The 19,765-nt window shown below is 35.1% G+C and overlaps 2 protein-coding genes across 2 annotated transcripts; both read left to right on the top strand.

Annotated features, from left to right (window-relative positions):
• Positions 1-928: 928 nt before the first annotated feature.
• Positions 929-3,793, top strand: LOC141612152 (uncharacterized). Its single transcript, XM_074430871.1, has 3 exons — positions 929-1,233; positions 1,973-2,102; positions 2,746-3,793. The coding sequence occupies exons 1-3, from the start codon at positions 1,098-1,100 to the stop codon at positions 3,446-3,448; spliced, it is 969 nt and encodes a 322-aa protein (XP_074286972.1). The 5' UTR covers positions 929-1,097; the 3' UTR covers positions 3,449-3,793.
• A 2,065-nt stretch (positions 3,794-5,858) lies between these two features.
• Positions 5,859-7,712, top strand: LOC141614474 (putative nucleoredoxin 1). The gene has a single exon (XM_074433219.1). The coding sequence runs from the start codon at positions 5,859-5,861 to the stop codon at positions 7,710-7,712; it is 1,854 nt and encodes a 617-aa protein (XP_074289320.1).
• The last annotated feature ends 12,053 nt before the right edge of the window (positions 7,713-19,765 follow it).

Raw genomic sequence — 19,765 nt, forward strand, 5'->3', positions numbered from 1 at the left:
CATACATATTAAGTTTATCTACGTCGTAAATTAGCTAACATGCAAAACTGCCCCTCATGACACACTACGTACTGGCCACATAATAACATGCATAAGCAACTCCATTATTCATATCCCCTTTTAACCATCTTTGACTAGGTAATACTTTAATTTTACCAAGACTATAATATGTGGGAACAACAATTTAAGGAAAAATGAATTTGGTGTTTACCCAAAAGGATAGTGATAGGGCGTCACCGAGTGTCACCCAAATTGGGTGCCACCCTCTCACAATCATTCTTAATTGAAGGATCCCCACTCACCCCATGTGCGAGGGTGACGCCCTTTTATTTTCCTTACCGAAAATATCTCTTCCACAACAATTTATCCTAAGACAAGCACAAATATTCATAATTTTATTAATAAAACAATTTTAATATTTAGTACCATTTTTTTCGAGGTAGTCACTATTACTCAGTTAGACCTTGTTTTCTGTACTTAATTTCTGGTCTATTCAGTTAAGTTCAGCTTTATTTAATTAAGTTTAGTTCAATTCAGCTTCATTTAGTTCAGTTTAGTTCAGCTTTTCACAAATTAACTCTTATTTCAGTTCAATTCACCTGACCTTCAGTTCATTCCAGTTAAGTTAAGTTTAGTTCAGCTAAGTTTAGCTTTTTTCGATCAGCCGAAAAAAACACATCTAAAATTACACTTTCTATGAACTATTGGGAGATTACTAAATGGCAATAAACAAAACATGTGATTTCAATTTATTATTCTTTCTTTTTTAAATGTCAAAAACCTTGAAAAGAAAAAAAGAAGCATATATCAAATAAGTCAAAAACATTGAATAAAAAACCAAAAAAAAGTCAGTTGAAGTCAAAGGGAGGCTCAAGAGAGCTCTTGTTGTAGCCATATATGACAACTTACAACTTCTGACATTATTGTTTGTACACTTCTCTCTTTTTCTCAACTCTCCTACAAATAAATCAACAACAAAACTCTCTGTTACTTCTCTATTATTTTTACTCTATTTACCCTGTTTATTCTTTGTTTTTAACTCTGTTTTTTTGCTTGTTTTGGTCATTAGTAAACCAAAAAACATAAAACAAAAAATCATGGGTAGAGCACCTTGTTGTGACAAAACAAATGTAAAGAGAGGACCTTGGTCACCTGAAGAAGATGAAACTTTGAAGAATTACCTTCGAAATAATGGTACTGGTGGTAACTGGATTTCTCTTCCTCAAAGAGCAGGTACAAAATTCCCACATTTATCTTGTTTCGCGAATTCTTAGTCAAGACCGTCCTAAGTTAAGATGAGGCTCACAATCGATTTAAATATGCTATAATAAAAGAAGGCTTGTGAGAGGTCTTAACTTAAGACGGTGTTAAACAAAACCTACTATTTTGTCTATTTTAATGTTATTGTAAAGTTTTGATCTTTGTTTAATTAGCCTACCTAATTCCTGTATTGTGTCGAATTAAGGTGCAAAAATCCCTTGTACTTGGTTTTTCTTATAGATATTACATACCCATGTAGGATTTGATCAATTTGTCACATAATTTTTCCAATTTTTCAATTTTGTCAATTTTACTATAAAGTTTTGATCTTTGGTCAAAATTTCACTCGAAATAAGTTGCAAATTCCCATTTTACTGTTTACAAACAAGTCAAAACCACTTTAATTTATTCTTTTCTTGAACGAGTTTACACTCAAAATTCTTCATACATTTACAAAATTAATTATACAACATAGTTGAATAATTAAATTACCTGTTTATGCAACTTAAACCCATTTTTCTCCCTAATATCAGCATAAATTCAAAGCCCATAAAAGTAAAAAACTTTTCTTTTTCATTTTTATGCCTTTTTTAAGGAACTTTTATGGTTAAATTTCCTACCTTTTTCGTCAAAGAATCTTTTAATTTTCCTTAATTTGAATTAAAATTGACTAATTTCTTTGGTGACTGTTTTATTGACGTCTCAATTAAAGGTCTAAGAAGGTGTGGAAAAAGTTGTCGTTTAAGGTGGCTAAATTATCTAAGGCCAGACATTAAACATGGAGATTTCTCTGAAGCTGAAGATAACACTATCATTTCCATGTACTATAAAATGGGTAGCAGGCATGTCTCTTTCCGTCTTCCTTTTTCTATGTATTCCGTATTATTTTTCTCTTCTTTTGTCTACACTAATTTTTTATTCCATATTTTATTTCCTAGTTGAAGTCTTTTATGGAATAATACTTCCCTTCTATATGACCCTTGTTCTTGTACGGTCTCATTGTGATGTTAAACATGACGGTTCACGTTGGCAAAACCGATTTTTTTTTTTACCAACAATTGGCTGTTAATTAATTTTTGGACGATAATTGTCGCAATGTTCCATGGATTTTCAAAAAAAACATTACTCCCATAATGTTACTTTAGGACAACTTTTTGTGGAAATTCTCTCTTATGGAGTATAATGTTTTTGTTCTTATAAGATGGACAGGCGGTCTCATTGTGGTGTTAAACATGACGGTTCATGTTGGTAAAACCGTTTTTTTTGTTGTACTAAGCGTCCGATAATAAAGTTTGTTTCTATTGAATTTTTCGATTTGTGGACAATAATTGTCGTTATGTTCCATGGAATTTCGAAAAAAACATTACTCCCATAATTTTACTTTAGGACAACTTTTAGTGAAAATTCTCTCTTATGGTTTTTGTTGATAATATGAGAGTGATGATGGGTTGGTTAATGATTTATAGGACTTTATTTTTGATATAGGTGGTCTATCATAGCTTCGAATTTACCAGGAAGAACGGACAACGACGTAAAGAATCACTGGAACACAAAGCTGAAGAAGAAGCTGTTTGCTGAAACAAGCAATAATAACAACAAAAAACTTAATCCTACAATTAAGACCCATTTCACTTTCACTAACAACAATGTAGTTAATCCCATTTTCCAACTTCCTACATCTTCTTCAACTCCTACACTACCTTCACCTTCACTCTCAATTACATCTAATCTTAATAGTTATGATCATATTACTAATCATGTTCATAATAATCAAGACATTTACGTCCCGAATCCAAGCTTTTCTGATCTATTTGCCCATTGCACAACTAATACTTTTTCCATGTCATTGTTGCCTAATTTTACTACCTTAGCTTATGATGATGGTGACCATGGTATTGCTCATGATCCGGTTGGTATCCCTAACCCGACCACCCGGTACCCATTTCTCCAGGGCCAAGCTAGTTCAAGTGCTGAGAATGTGATTGTGTGCCCTCATGAAGAAGTGTCAAGTGCCTCGGGATCGTCCTCGGCTGTTTACGGGTCAGGTTTTGAGGATGACCCGTTTTTAGCGGAGCTAGGATTCGGATTAATGCAAGAAGAAGTGATGATGAACAACCCTGCTTGTAACGTTGATGTTGATCAAGAAGATATTAAGCCTGAGGGACTTGGTCAAGGTTTGGCTAATTAAATTAATTAATTAATTAGGTTAATTTAGTGATCAACTTGGGCGTTCTAATTATTGTCCATATTATTATTATTTATTAATCTAATATTAGTAGCATAGTGATCTTGATCATATAGCTTAATTAATTAATCCAGCTGAATCACCATCCTTCCATTTATTTTGGATGTATGTTCTTGTTGATACCAATTGGACAATGTAATGCGACTCAGTGTTTGAAGTACCAAACGAAGCACAGATACTTTGAGTGGTTAGTGGTTACCAATTACAAGTAACTCCTTAGATGTAATAGAACGCAATAGAACGCAATTTTACGATAAATTTATTTTAGACCCGTTTTACAATAATAAACCTTCACCAAAGAAAAAAGAAACACTATGAAGTACTTTTTTGTTTACTTGAAAAACGTTATTACACGAACCAGTGTCAATTTCTTCAAATAATTTTTTATTTTATGTTTCCCGGTTGTTCTTAGCTCCATCCATAGCTCCATCCATGATTAATATTCTACTAGTGTCAAAAATAAAATTTAGACAGGTAAATCATTATAAATATCAATCATCAATCATTCAATCCTGGTTAACGTGAATTCTCACGCGATTTTAAATAAAAAAGCAGTATATATTTTTATGTATTTTTTCTATCGCTTTTATTGTTGATCGTAATATATTCTGTAACTCTTATCTTTAACTCTAAGTCATACCATTTTATTACATTTATTATTATTTTTACTATAAATTGTAAAATTAATCAATAAATTTATCGTGAAACCGTCTCTCTCGATTTTGAAACAAAATTGAAAAATGGAGCCCATATAGAGTTGGCGGTTTGCTTTTTCTTGATATTTTGGGGGAATTTATTGTTTATGTATAGGGGAGGTTGCAGTGATTTTCTCTGAGTATTGGAGCGCATAAGCATGTCGGTTATGCCCGAAATAATGTAATGGTCAAATGTCACGAAATGTGCATGGAATTGATGAGCCCCAATTCAAAAGGGAATACATGATCCCTAGCTTTAAAGTTGTGCTTTTAACTCTGCCATGTACTCTCTACGTACTACGTACTGTCAAAACTGAAACGGTCATGAATCATGATAAACTATATTGTTATGATTTTATTGCATTTCTTCTCATCTCATGCACCTTGCATGACCAATTTTCAATCAGATTTCAAATTCAAGGTGAAAAGATACTGAAATTGTTCTCTATATTATGGAGTATTACAATGTACATTATTCACTCTGTTCGAGTGAATAATTTACACTTATTTTCTTTAGTAAAGGGAAAATAAGCAAATGTAAATTATTGACTGAGACAGAGAAACTAAGGGGGCGTTTGGTTGGAGCATTTGGAATGGATTGGAATGGATTCGGGCCATTCCAATGTTTGGTTGGAGCATTTTGGAATGGAGTTAGATACCTGATGGATTCTAACTCCATTCCAACCCCTTGGAATCCCATACCCATATCTCTCCCCAAGTTTCCAACTCCATTCCACCCAACACATTATTATTCCTATACCCGGATTGAACCAAACAAGTTTAAACATGTATGGGGTTCTAACTCCATACCTCCTTGGAGTTAGAATCCATTCCATTCCATACTGAATGTTTGAACCAAACGCCCCCTAAGAGGTTTGGTAACTTTAGTTACAACGTTACAATGTATGCCCCGCAACCAAAAGCTTGATAGGGCATTTTGAATTAGAATAATGTTTGTGCTCAAAACGACCGTAAATTAGGCCTTCAGAATTAATGTTTTTCATTTTTGACAATTGACTTGTTCATAAATTGTATCCCAAGTTTTAATATAACTGATGATTTAGCTTTTGAATTTTATAATAAAGTTTTCAAATTTTATTGTAAAATTTGCAAGTTTTAGTTGTAAAGTTTTGGAACATATTCATATTTACAAGACAATAATCCAATAATTCATAGTCTCTCAAACTTGCGAGAAATGTACTCCTACTAAAATGGAGCAATAGACTCGCTGATTGCTAGGGAACTTACTTTCGGTATTTATTAAAAAATACTTTTAAAAACTTTTCATTTCACCATTTCACTTAAAGGGTAATTCTTGAATTAGTAATCCCCTATGAAACGGTCTTATGCATAAGACGAACTTCCCAATATAAAATACCAAAATTTCAATATAAAACATTAAGTTATGTGTTTGGGGCTAATGGACTGTTATCACTTTAAGCCCAAGATTGAATATCAAGTTATTATATTGTGTTTGGGCCTAACCAAATTATGTGGTCGTAGTGTCGTACTACAATAAGACCGTGTGATAGAACGATTTGAGATTAATGTAGAACCCTAATGTGTTGTATTTAATTTTAAAAACCGTCTTTCTTCAAAATTTGTATTTACTTTATTGTATAACTATTGATTTTGTTAAGGACATAGATACATGAGTAATGTCAATCTCAAAGTTGAACTCGAGGCCGTTAGATTTGGAGGGTGATGATCACAGCCTTGGTAAATTATATCGTGTAAAAAGGTGCAAGTTTGTTGACAATGAAAATACAAAACATGACTCATGTATGGAACATGCTAAGTGGGAGTCGGAGTCGATATCCTTTTTGTCTTATGATTGTAAGAGGCCTCGTAAATGTCTGAGACGGTGTAAGTGTGTTGACAAAGGTAACACAGTTGAGTCGGAGTCAGAGTCGTCTTTCGAAAGCCAACTGAAACGCAGACAGTTGGATGTCATATCCTTTTTGTCTAATAATGGTAAAACCACTTACTTGGTCCGCTCTAATGGCCAGTTTGTTGCTCTCGATTCTACCCGCGGAAAACACATTGTCATTTGCTGTGTTTCCCTCCCTATCACTAGTGATGATCAGCATTGGCGCGCAATCATGGCTACCTACTCTGAATTACCTCACACCGATTTTGAGATGGTGGTCGTCCCGAGTGGTAATAATAAGGCTGATTTTGTCCGTTGCCTTTCTCATGTACCCTGCCTTGCAGTACCTTTCTCTGATAAATCGACCCGTAAGTCCATATGCTCTTCCATCGGCTTCAACCTTCACTCTAATTTCGACACTATTTCCACCATTCTGGTGGATCCCACCGGAAGGATATTGCACTGCTGTTGGATCCCCCAACTTTTTCACAACTATGGATCTGAGTGGTTTTACAGAAATGAAGATGACATTCATTTAGAAGATATCGTCTTGAGGTTGAGGTTGGATCCTTTATACAAGTACAACGACGAATGTTTGCCCGAAGCTATTAAGAGGGTTGCTCTCTGTGATGAGCCTCTATCCCTTCATAAGGATATTCTGCTATGTGAACCTTCTCACACGCTCTATAGATTCGGCGGTGGTCAGTCCTCGACTGTGTCAGAGCTGAGCAACAAGTATGTTGGGTTGTACCTATGCATCAACATGCGATTCCTCGAAAAACTTAACGAGATCCATCAGCAATGCTTAGCAAACAAGCTGGAACTGGAGATAGTGCTGGTATGCCTACCTCTTTTCGAGGATACAAAGTTGTACCATAAACAACTGATTAATGCTTTGAAGGGTTACAAGATTAAATCCTGGTTTATATTTCCGTATGAACACAAGATTTGTCGTAGGCTGTGGCGAGTGTTTTCCCAGAAACGGCACATAGATAGGATGATCATTTTACCTCCTAATGGCAAACCTGGGGAGCTGGAAGGAAGAACGGTTGTAGAAGAACTGGGAGTCAATGCATATCCCTTCATCAGAAGCACAATCCTTGAAAAAAGGTTCACCGCTCTAAAGTCACTCAACCCCGCTTCCTGGTTTAGAGGTAATCGTAAAAGGCGCACTTGTTTAGTTCGTAATGGGACAAAATGGAATGTGCCTCAATCTGCAATTAAAGGCAAGAAGTTGCTGCTATACCTTGACTGGCTTGTGTTACCAGACGGCATTAAACTTCTCCACCTGCTCATGAAGCATTACTCTGAAATTAAGGACATGGGTTGTGAAGTTGTCTTTGTTCCCTTGGATTTCGTTGATAATGATCATCAATATCAACCGCATGTCGAGTTGGCTAAGATGCCATGGCCAATTATGCCTGTCTCGGCTGCTACCAAAGCTTCTGTGGTGAACCAACTAATCTTCCGATCCAAGAATTATCAACTCATTGCGTTTGGGGAAAATGGTGAGATTGTTTCAACACAGGCTATGGAGCGACTAAAGAAACGAGGGGTCACTGATTATCTATTCCATGATGAGCTGCGCAAAGAGATCACTGCTGAACTTACTTTACTTGAAAATCAAGAGGGGGAATATTAGCTTAACTTGAATACAGCATAATATACTCCGTGTTAGACTTAAGAGTGTTCTTGAATTATTATTTCGTATTTATAAGACAAAATTCTATCTAAAAAATACGTAGGTGCTAAATCCCGCGCAGCATTTTATTGAATCCTTCTATTGTTATTATTATTATAAAATGACTAGTGTGTTATGGAGTATTAAATTGGTGAGTTGTCTTTGTTCCCGTCTCCTTATCAGTACGCTGACAGCCTGACTGACATCTACATCAAAGGCCTCCCTAAGGCTCTCTTTGATGACTTCTGCTTCAGCATAAAGTCCGTAAACCTCTCGTTTGGACTGCAGGGTATAATAATAGTTTAGGTTATTATCGTTCCACTATTTATGGGTTTCGGTTTCACTATTTATATATATGGGGAATCACTGTGTCAGTTTCTCGACCTTGACGAGTTAGATGCTATGCACATTGGAATTTGTATGAAGTAAGTTTTTTAATTAAAACTTGGCATTTGGTTTTACGAATAGTGATGTTTATTTAAATCATCAATGAAAATAACATTCTTCGTTCCATTTGACGTAATAGGTACCTGTGTACACACATGGCCGAGAGGAACTATGTTTCTCATGACTACGGATTCGTGTCACCTGAATTGTTCTCTCATAAGTCCTTTGGATACACATACAGCGAGTACAATGAGAGAATTGCTGAACGGTTGATGACGCCCAAAAGCCTATGGTTTGCCCCATACAATGAGAATCGGTATGTATAGTAGTTTATTATAATGAATCACGATTCTATTCATTTATTAACACGCTTACATGCATGTATATGAACTAACAGTTCAATTTTCAAAATTTCATAGCAAGCATTGGCTGCTAACGGCAATCAGTGTGCAAAAAGACATAGTGTACTGGATTGACTCTTGCGGACATCCTCCCACTAAGAGATTTGTAAAGATGATGACTGAATAAGTTTACAACCTTACATTATAATGTCAATTGTTATTATATGACCTTTGAAGACTAGGATCCTTTTAATGTCTCATCAGTATTACTGAGCCAAATGCTAATTATAATTTCCTGTATATATTTATGAATTAGTGTGTTTCAAACAATTGGAGCATCAAGTCCAACTTTTGTCATGATAAAAGTAAGTGTATTCTTAATAATTACTCCTATCATTTAATTTATGTTTATGCCAGAGGTTGATCTAATTTGGCTTATTTGTATGTGATTTATATAATAGTCTCATGTACAACAACCAGGCAGCAACGATTGCACTTTTTTCTGTTGTCGGTCCATGTGGGAGATTATCACCCGAAAGTATATCGATATACCCTCACCGGTTAGTGTGCTTTAATAACTATTTCAAACGTAACTTGGGTTTAATTCTGTGTAATATTTCACTTATTCTGTCTATTTTGATTAAGTATATTTTGATTTGTAGTTCCCACCTTCAATCAACAACAAAGATCCAACCTATTCGAAGGAAGACATCGCCGACATGAGAAATAAGTGGGCTACTTATTTTCTTTCATTACCGGAGTGTCAATAGTTCGCTCATTATGTATGTGTGTATATAGAGCCTGTGTATTTAGTTTTGGTCACCCTGTTTATAATATTTTGATGCTGGGTTGAATAGATCAATCTGTGTAATATTCTGATGTTGCAGGATTGAAATTTTGCAATCTGCTTTTCTTTGAAATGCTATTTTGCGGTAGCATTTCAAATGAACCTCTTTTGCAAAAATTAGTATTTCAAAGAAATTCTGAACTCGCTAAAACAATTTTTTTTAAAAAAATATTTATAAATTAGATCACGGTTAAAAATGAAACCGTGGTCAATAAATCTATTGAAAACGGTCGCATTTAAATAGAAACCCGTTGACATATTCATCCATAATATAACGGTTTAATAATCACAAATCGTTGTCGAATTCATGACATTTAAAACGGTTTAATAAGCATAAACCGTTGTCATATTTACTATTTTACAACGGTTGTGTTTCAGTAAAACCGTTGTCATAGGTTTCCGTAGAGCATTCAGACTAATACTACCACGGTTTCAATATTATAGACAACGGTTTTTGAACCGTTCTTAATATTGTATTACGGTAATCTGAACCCGTTATTTACATTTCATAACGGTTCCGCCTTTTTATTTTTTAACAACCTTGGTCACGAAATAACAACGGTCGATGTAATAACGGTTCCGTATTTTGTATTACAACGGTATATCACCTTATCTAACCGTTGTTACACCGATTATTTGGCGTAGTGGTTGGATCTGTACAGTAACATTTAAGATTTTAGGATTTTAAAACCGTATAACTAATTAAACCGTATTTGTTCACCACAACGAGTGGTGGCCTAGCGTAATATGAATCAATTCAGAATATAGACATTCCATCTAGATGTAGAACAAATATTGTTGATTATAGTTCAATATTGAACTTTGGTCGAGAAATAATAGGTAAAAAAGAATTAGCACATATTGATCAAGAATAATTACTTTGATTTTTTATTTAAATTTTGACTTAAATATTACTTAATCATTTTTCTAATCAACATGGAACAAAACCTTAATTTTTTTTACCAATTTGTCTTATACCCAACTTTTTATTTACCAATTCGTCCCAATTAAGACTTTTTTTTACCAATTTATCCAACTAACCCTACTTTTTTTACCAATTTGGTGGTTTAGCCTATTTATTAAGCGTTACACATTTTATTTTCTTTAACAATGAGTCGTATTTATATTATTACATTTAATATCTTTTTTACTATATGTTGGACCTTTAGTCCTTATTAATTGTTTTGATAATGACAGTAATGATTTGTATGTGGACTTAATATTATAAACATATGCGTATAATTGTGTGCTTAAGTCTTAATTTAGAAAGGAACAATTACAAAGACGCAAGCTTGAAGTTTGGACCAAGAAGGTACAACTTCGAAGACACTTGATCGTTGTATTCAAGCAAGATCAAGATTAGAAATCAACCACGAGACTCAAAATGAGAGACTTGTGAAGAGACGATTCGTTTACTGAAGATCTACTGAAGATTAGATAGTATAGGTCGTCATTCGGTAATGGTTTTACTTTGTTTGATTTAAAGGTTAGTGAAGTTATGACCTAATAGCCATAACTTCATTACTAGAAAAAAATGATGCGTTAATTTTTGGAAAATATATTTTTAGTGATTTATAAAATAAGAGAGTATTTATTTTAATTGGAATTAATTAATTAGAATTTAAGTTAAATAAACTATTGGTTTGTAACACGATATTTATATCGTCATGCAAATCTCGATTTGTTGTGGGCTATAGAAGCAAGAAGTGGACCGAAGGAGGCCTAAAGGCCGGCCAAACCCTAGGTGGCCGAACCCTAGGGAGGCCGAAACCCTAGGGAGGCCGAATCCCTAGGAGGCCAAACTCCTCCTCCCTTTTGCTTCTTACTTGTTCATCAAGTTGTTAGGAATTTATTCTTCCAGAACATTCTTATGCCCTAATTCCAGAACATTCCAAACCCTAATTCACTCTACTATAAATACTCTCATTCATTCAACTATAATTGTTGACACACACATCTACACTTTTAGAGAGAAAAATATTTAAGCAAAATACTTTGAGCTTTAATTCTTATTTTCCAATTTGCTTATACAAAAATTGCACATCAAATTTGTCAATCACTCGAAGTAAAATCGTTATAGGATACTAAGTACACAAGATATTGTACTCACTCGCATAACGTGAGATTAATATTTATCGTTGTACTTTTCTTATTAACGTAAGAGCAACCTAGAGTATTTAACGATACTCAATCTGAGTTATAATCATATAGTTGATTATACGAGTGGATTGATAATTTTTGTAATCCGGAGAAAGGTACTAAAAATTATTAATCGAGAATAGTGGACGTAGGTTTCGACTTGTGAAACTGAACCACTTCAAAATTCTGTGTGTCTCTCTTTCTCTCTCTCTTTATTATTGTTATTTCGATTTTGCATTTATTGTTAGTAATTTAATTAGTTGATTTTAATCAATAAAATCAAGTAATTAATTATATCATATATTTCGAAAAAGCGGTCATCGTTTTTAATACTCAATTCACCCCCCCCCCCTCTTTCGTATTCGATCAATAGACTCCTCAATTAGTATCAGAGCCTCGTGCTTTTGATAAGCCTAACGGCTAGAGTCTGATCTTTTTTTGAGTCTATTTATCTTTTTTCCGCTGCATTTATTTTTTTATCAAATGGATTCCAAACACCTAAAGTGTCCTATATTCAATGGGAAGAACTATGGTTTATGGAAAAATATGATGACCCACTTCATTAAAGGAAACGAGTGGGAGTGTTGGTTGATTATCAAGAATGGTCCGAATAAGATCTTACTTGCAACCAGTAATGGCACTACCGTCGAAAAGAAAGAAGAAGACTATATTGAGGCGGATTATAAAAAGGCTGAGAAGAATTCAAAAGCAATAAGCTTATTGCAAAACGGTATGATTGCTACTGAATTCGATCGTTTCTCAACCAGTTCATCTGCCAAGGAAATATGGGATGGTCTAGAATTAGCCTATGAGGGAACCATTGTTGTCAAAAAGCAACGTATGGCATTACTAATGCGAAAATACGAGCTGTTTGCCATGGAGCAAAACGAGTCAGTTGATAGCATGTCCTCTCGCTTTTCTAGCATCATCAATGAGCTAAAGAATTTAGGAAGAACTTTTGACTCCGAGGAAATTGCTAAAAAAATACTCAGAAGTATGTCTCGCAGATGGAGACATAAAGTATCTGTCATAGAGGAATATAAGGACCTAACTTCATTATCCTATCAGGAGCTACTCGAAACCTTAATAGCTCACGAGATTGCTCTGAATCAGAATGAGGAGGAAGTTGGCACAAGCAAAAAGATGGCCTTACAAGCTGAGTCTAGCAAGATTGATGATTCTTCAGATATTGAAGATGAAACTGTATTGCTTGTTAAACGTCTTAAGAAAAAATCTCTTTCAAAATCAAAATAAGACAAATAACAAATCAAAGCAAACTCCCAAGAAAACTTTTGAGTCAAAAGGGTCTTTCTCTAATCGTGGATGCTTCAAGCGTGGTGAAAATGATCACATGATCAAAGATTGCCCTACATGGAAGAAAATTAAAGACAAAAATCAACGTGACAAAACAAAGAGAGAATTCAAGCAAGTTATGATGGCATATTGTTGGGGAGACTTGGACTCTGAATATGGCGAATCCGAAGATGAAGAAGAAACTGCCAACGTTTGTCTAAGTAGCGTCAGTCTTGACCTATTCTCCGAAAGCGACAATGAAAGCAATGTTTCAAATGCTGAGAAGTGTCTTGTTGGAAATTCAGATTCAGATTCAGAGGATGAAGAGGTAAGTTATCTTGAACTTAAAAAAGCGAGTTAAGAAACTTTCTAAGGATAATTTAATTAAGTGTTTTGAACAATCCCTTGATCATTGTCATGAACAAAGTCTAGAGTTAAAAGACCTTAAGGAACAGATTTTAGATATTGCTGAGGAAAGCCAACTTCTAAAAGCTAAAGCCAAAAAGCTCAAATCTAAAGTTATGGCTACTCCAGCTATAACTTCAGAAAAGACAAATGCTGAGAAAAACGCTCTTGAATCAAAAGTTAAGGCTAGTGATGCCATAACTTCAGAGCTTAAACTCAACATTAAGCATCTTCAAGCTAAAGTTACAGCTAGTGATGCTATAACTTCTGAGTTGAAGAAAGTCAATGAGATTTTAAAAGATGAGCTTAGTGGCAAAGATAGCGTGGTTTCCGAACATAAGAGAGAAATTGTATTTCTCTCTAACAATTAGAAGAAGCTAGTAAAAGTCTGTCTCAACTTAAGGAACAACATGAAAATGAGAAACGTGTCTTGAATGAACATTTTGATAAATTTCGTGAAGACTTTGAGAAAGGTAACTCGTCCAAGGATTCAAGTGTAGATCATTCAAAATGTGAAAAAGAAATTGAGTCCTTGAAAGAATTACTTTTACATGCACGAAAAGTTCATGATAAATGGGAATGAAGCACAAAGGTTTTAAACTTCCTTACTAAACAATCTGATAATAACATGAAGATGGGACTTGGTCATGAATGCTATAGCCGTAGAGACCATGATAAATGCAAATCTAATCCTTCTGAAAATGATTTCAGAAAAAGAAAATACGTTAATCTTCCAGAATACTTGATTTGCAATTACTGTGGCTCTACTGGACATATTCAAGTCAATTGTGTCAAACTTGCTTGGGATAAGAAAAAGAATGTTGAAACTGTTAAGACTTGTGATTTCATAGTGGAAGATGTTGTCTCTACTATAGATGAACCTAACGACAATGAAGAACGCAATAATGAGTTTAGATGGACTTATGATATGGCTTTTGATTACTCATCTGTTCCTTCAAAATCAAACAAAATAAATGAGAATCGAAAGCATACATTCAAGCCTAAAGTTCATAACTCTAAACCTAGAGCGTCTCATGAAGGTACTAGACCTAGAGCTACTTTTGTTAGAGCAAAACCTAAAGTACCTTATGTTCCGATTGTTAGACAAAGACCTAGACAACCCAATGTTAAAGCCAAGAGAATAATAAGACAAGTATGGGTTAGAAAGGATCAAATATATAGAGTTACTAACCATAAAGGACCCAACTTAGCTTGGGTACCTAAAAGTTGTATTTGATTCATTTGCAGGTAGTAGTGAAAGAAAATAATCTATGGTATCTCGACAGTGGATGCTCGAGACACATGACAGGAGAAATAAACCTTTTTCTTTCACTAGAGCCCTTCTTTGGAGGCAAGGTTACCTTTGGAGATAACAAGAAGGGCAGGATTATTGGAGTAGGAAAAATTGGAATTTCAACCTCTCATTCAATCGATAAAGTATATCTGGTAAGTGGTCTTAAACATAATTTACTTAGTATTTCTCAATTATGTGACAAAGGAAATAGAGTTGTTTTTCATGCCGATGTTTGTCGTATCATAATTGAAGGTACTAGTAATGTTTTACTTGAGGGTCACCGTATGAGGAAAGTGTATATGATTGACTTAAATGTTGTCAATATAAATTCCTTTTCGTGTATGAAAGCAACCTCAGATGAGTCTTGCTTGTGGCACAAGAGGTTTGCACACATTAGTCCAACTATTTTAAAGAAACTTAAGTCCATGGATTTAGTTGAAGGCTTGCCCTCAATTAAATTCGAGCAAGAGACAATGTGTGACTCATGTGCCCGCTGCAAACATGTTAGATCCTCTTTTAAACCTAAGAGAATAGTTAGGACTAAACGACCACTTGAGATGGTACACATGGATTTATGTGGACCTATGAGAGTTAGAAGCCGTGGTGGATCAAAGTATATATTTGTTCTAGTCGACGATTACTCAAGGTATGTCTGGCCAATCTTTCTTTCCTCTAAAGATGAAACTTTTGATGAATTTGTGGTATTAATGAAGCTTGCCTAAAATAGATATGATAATAATCTTGTTTCGATTCGGACGGATCACGGCACGGAATTTGATAATCAATTATTTATAGAATTTTGTAGGGAACATGGTGTGGGGCATAACTTCTCCGCACCACGTACCCCACAACAAAATGGTGTCGTGGAACGTATGAATCGAACCCTAGAGGATATGGCTCGTACTATGCTTTTGTGTAGTGGCCTTCCTAGAAGCTTTTGGGCGTGAAGTCGTTAGTACCGCATGCTATGTGCATAATAGAGCTATGATCCGACCTATTTTGAAAAAGACTCCCTATGAACTTTTAAGAGGGAGAAAACCCAATATATCACATCTCCGTTGTTTCGGGAGCAAATGCTTTGTTCACAATAATGGAAAAGAAAATTTAGGAAAATTTGACCCCCGAAGTGATGAAGCTGTTTTTATGGGATATTCGGATCATAGTAAAGCTTACAAAGTGTTCAATAAAAGAACCTTGCGCATAGAGGAAAGTGTTCATGTTCGCTTTCACGAAGATAATGTGTTTGATAAAGTTGAACAGGAAGAAGAGGATCCAGATGAGCCCGATTTCTTTCTAGCAAGAAATGAGCCCTTAAATGAAGATGAAGATATTCAAGGTATCAATGATGAACTAGAAAATTCTGCAAACGATCCTAAGAGAAGTGATGAGTCCATAGTTAATGATACTATCGACCCTTCCTTAGATAAAGAAAAATATCTTGAAGTTATACCTAATGATGTTGTAACTTCCGATCCAAATCATGATATTTCTAATGAAGTTAGTGATACTTCTGAAGAAAATCCCGAGTCCAACTCAGGGGGAACAAATCATGATTCTTCGTCTGCAGATGATGCTAGTCCATCAAATGATAATGAGCCTAGAGTTCTCAAAAAGTGGAAACATCAAAGCTCCCACCCTTTGGACAAAATCCTAGGGAATCTAGAGCAAGGCATTAAAACTAGTAGGTCCTTGAATAATTTATGCTCGTTCTTTTTGTTTCTATCAACCATTGAACCTACCAATATTAAAGAAGCTCTTGCGGAACCTGATTGGATAACTGCTATGCAAGATGAGCTTCAACAATTCGAACGCAATAAAGTATGGCACTTGGTGCCACGACCTAGTGATCGAACTGTTATTGGTACAAGATGGGTGTTTAGAAACAAATTGGACGATACAGGGCTTATTACAAGAAACAAGGCACGACTAGTTGTCCAAGGCTACAATCAACAAGAAGGGATCGATTATGACGAGACCTTTGCTCCCGTAGCAAGACTTGAGGCTATTCGTCTCATTATTGCCTTTGCTGCTCATAAAGGAATGAAATTATTCCATTTGGACGTTAAGACAGCATTTCTTAATGGTTATTTGGAAGAAGAAGTTTATGTAGAACAACCTCCCGGATTTTTAGATAGCAAGTTTCAAAACCACGTTTATAAATTAGACAAAGCTTTATATGGTTTGAAACAAGCTCCAAGGGCATGGTATGACAGATTATCCAAGTTTTTGTTACAAAATAATTTTGCAAGAGGATCTGTCGATAAAACCTTGTTCCTAAAATCCGAGGGTTCAAATTTACTTGTTGTGCAAATTTATGTAGACGATATTATATTCGGTTCTACTAATGAAAAATTGTGCAAGTATTTTTCAGATATTATGACTTCTGAGTTTGAAATGAGCATGATGGGAGAACTGAAGTACTTTCTAGGCTTACAAATTCAACAAACAAAGGATGGTATAAAGATTCACCAACAGAAATATATCAAGGAATTGATTCGAAAATTCGGTATGGAAAATGCAAAATCTTACGATACACCTATGGTACCTGAAAAGAAGATGACTATAGATGAACATGGTAAGTATGTCGATGAGACTACATATCGAGGTATGATTGGTTCACTTTTATATTTAACTGCAAGTCGTCCTGATATAATGTTTAGTGTATGTGTCTGTGCGCGATATCAATCGTGTCCAAAAGAGTCACATATGATTACAGTTAAACGTATCTTGAGATATTTAATTGGTACATCTAATTTATACTTATGGTATCCACTTGAGTGTAATTTCGATCTAGTAGGATATTCAGATGCAGATTATGCAGGATGTTCTTTAGATAGGAAAAGCACTTTTGGGTATGCAACGTTTGTTGGACCTTGTATCATTACATGGGGATCAAAGAAGCAAAATTCAGTTGCAATGTCTACTGCTGAAGCCGAGTATGTATCTGCGGGACTGGTATGTTCTCAATTACTTTGGTTAAAGCAACAACTATGTGATTATGGTATAAATGTAGGTCGTATGCCTATTATGTGTGACAATACGAGTGCTATAGTAATTTCTAAGAACCCTGCCCAGCACTCGAGGACCAAACATATAGATATTCGACACCATTTTCTACGAGATCATGTAGAGAAAGGCAACATTTCACTTGAATTTTGTATTACCGAAAGGCAATGGGCTGATATCTTGACTAAGGCATTAGCTAGAAAACGCTTTGAGTTATTGAGACTTGAGATTGGTTTAATTAGCGATAATTAAATCCGTCATAATTATGTCTGGGAACCTGAATGACTGGCTAGTAAGATGAGATTGTACGATTGTGTCCGTATATTTTTGTTGCAAGTTTAATTATGTTAAATAATATTTATTTTACATGTTATATCTTGCTTATGTGTATGGTAATATTTTATATTCTGCATAATCACATTTCTTTACAAAAATTCGACAAAATCTACAATATACTGCCTAAATATAATAAAGATATTTCTATCTTATTATATTCCTACACAAATCCTGCCTAAACATCATCACAAAAGATTCTTTCCTAATCTTACATCAAAGAGGTTTCTTTTCTTATTATTGTCATATAAGAAATAGGAAATAGTACCAAAAACAAAAAGGAAAGCAAAAAAAAAGGGGGGGGGGGGGCACGAAAAAAAAAAAAAAAAAAAAAAGGAAAAGTGCCGTGAAAAAAAAAAGAGAGAAAGTGCCGGAAAAAAAGGAAAGGCATTAAAATATGGAAATTGGTATTATTCTCTATCTTTAAGGAATTCTATTCTTACCTAAACTCAAATTCCTTATGCTATATATACCCCTTTAATCTCTCCATAATTCTCATCAATTCTAATCATCTAAACCCTAAATACCTTTTGCTACAATCTTCTATTTTAATAATGAATAATCAACCTACGACCCGTTTTCAATCCAAGGAACATGTTGTTATTAGAAAGAAAGTGACCCAATCACCGCCAAGAACCCGCTCCACCTCACCGGCCGACACCTCTCGTTCCCCACGGACCACCGCCGACCTACCCGACAACGACAAGAAGCGATGAAAATTGGTTAAGGGTAAGGGAAAGTTGGTTTCGGAAATTGAGGTAAGTCCAAAAACTGAGAACTATATACTTCAAGATGGTTCTTCATGTGTTCTTTATGCACAACATATGGATGATTACACCTACAATGGACTGAATAATCTTCGATTAACTCAAGTAGAACGAAGTAATATCAATCAAGTTGCTCGATATCGCATTCACGCAGGACGAGTTTATTCGATTGATTGGTTAAAGAAATATAAAGCACTGGGGTTTTTCAAGAATTTTCTCAAGGATCAAGGATGGGAAAATATTGTTGCTGTAAGTGGTCCTGTCTTTCCTATTGAGGTATATCAATTTTATGCTTCTGTTCAATTTAAGGAAGGAAATTTATTTGTTGTGGTTAATGAGACTTCTATAAGAGTCTCTCCTGGTGATTTTTGCGACTTGGCTCGAGTTCCTAAAGAAGGAATTGAGATCAATCCAAGCGTAGAATGGGGAAGTGTGTCACCTAAAAAGAGGTTGATAGTGAAACGGTATTTCAAACAAGATGCGACTTCATCTGAGACTATCTTAACTGCGAAGTTGTCACCAACCTTGAGGTTCTTTTTGAACTTTCTTTGGACTACCATTGTTCCTCGAAAAGAAGGTAGAGATAAATTCGGGGCTGATGAGATGATTATTATGAAGGCCTGGCTTGAAGGAGAAAAGGTTAGTCTACCCTTGCTTGTATTTCATAAAATTATACAAGCTAGTGTAACGGCTAAGATGGATGATTTAGCCTCTACTTTAAGTTTGCCTTATGGGAATTGGATCTCTCGAATTTTAGAGAAGAAAGGAGTTATTGGGAAGCATAGTTATGGAGATATCAAATGTCGAGATGAGCGATCTTTATCTATCTTATATGAAGCTCGTTATTAATGGCAATGAATTAGGTTTTGAGACAAAAGGAGAAAAAGGAGAAAAAGGAGGAAAAAGCAATGTGAGTTTTGATATGTTGGTATTTCCCTCTTTCTTTTACGCATTCCGACTCATATCGAGTCGGTTTAGTGTGCCTTTCCTTGCATTTTGTGCCCAATCCCCGTACTTGTTATTTTGTGTATCCTTTTGCAGGAACCGAGTCGAGTATAGAGGAATTGGGTCAAGAAAGGCATTTTAATGCCTTTACATGAAGAAAGGGGAGATGAAGGAGCTGAGGACAATCCTCTGCCGGCAGGCCGGCAGCCGGCCCACCGGCAGGGGATGTTGCTGTGAGGAGAAAAAGAGGAAAACCA

Source organism: Silene latifolia, chromosome 11 (genome assembly GCF_048544455.1).
Source record: "Silene latifolia isolate original U9 population chromosome 11, ASM4854445v1, whole genome shotgun sequence".
In the NCBI taxonomy this organism is placed as follows: domain Eukaryota; kingdom Viridiplantae; phylum Streptophyta; class Magnoliopsida; order Caryophyllales; family Caryophyllaceae; genus Silene; species Silene latifolia.

Excerpts from the sequence above, each read along its gene's own strand:
- LOC141612152 (XM_074430871.1), top strand. The coding sequence starts at position 1,098 with ATGGGTAGAGCACCTTGTTGTGACAAAACAAATGTAAAGAGAGGACCT. Across the intron at positions 1,234-1,972 it reads TTCTCTTCCTCAAAGAGCAG|GTCTAAGAAGGTGTGGAAAA; the intron begins GTACAAAATTCC and ends TCTCAATTAAAG. Across the intron at positions 2,103-2,745 it reads TACTATAAAATGGGTAGCAG|GTGGTCTATCATAGCTTCGA; the intron begins GCATGTCTCTTT and ends TTTTTGATATAG.
- LOC141614474 (XM_074433219.1), top strand. The coding sequence starts at position 5,859 with ATGTCAATCTCAAAGTTGAACTCGAGGCCGTTAGATTTGGAGGGTGAT.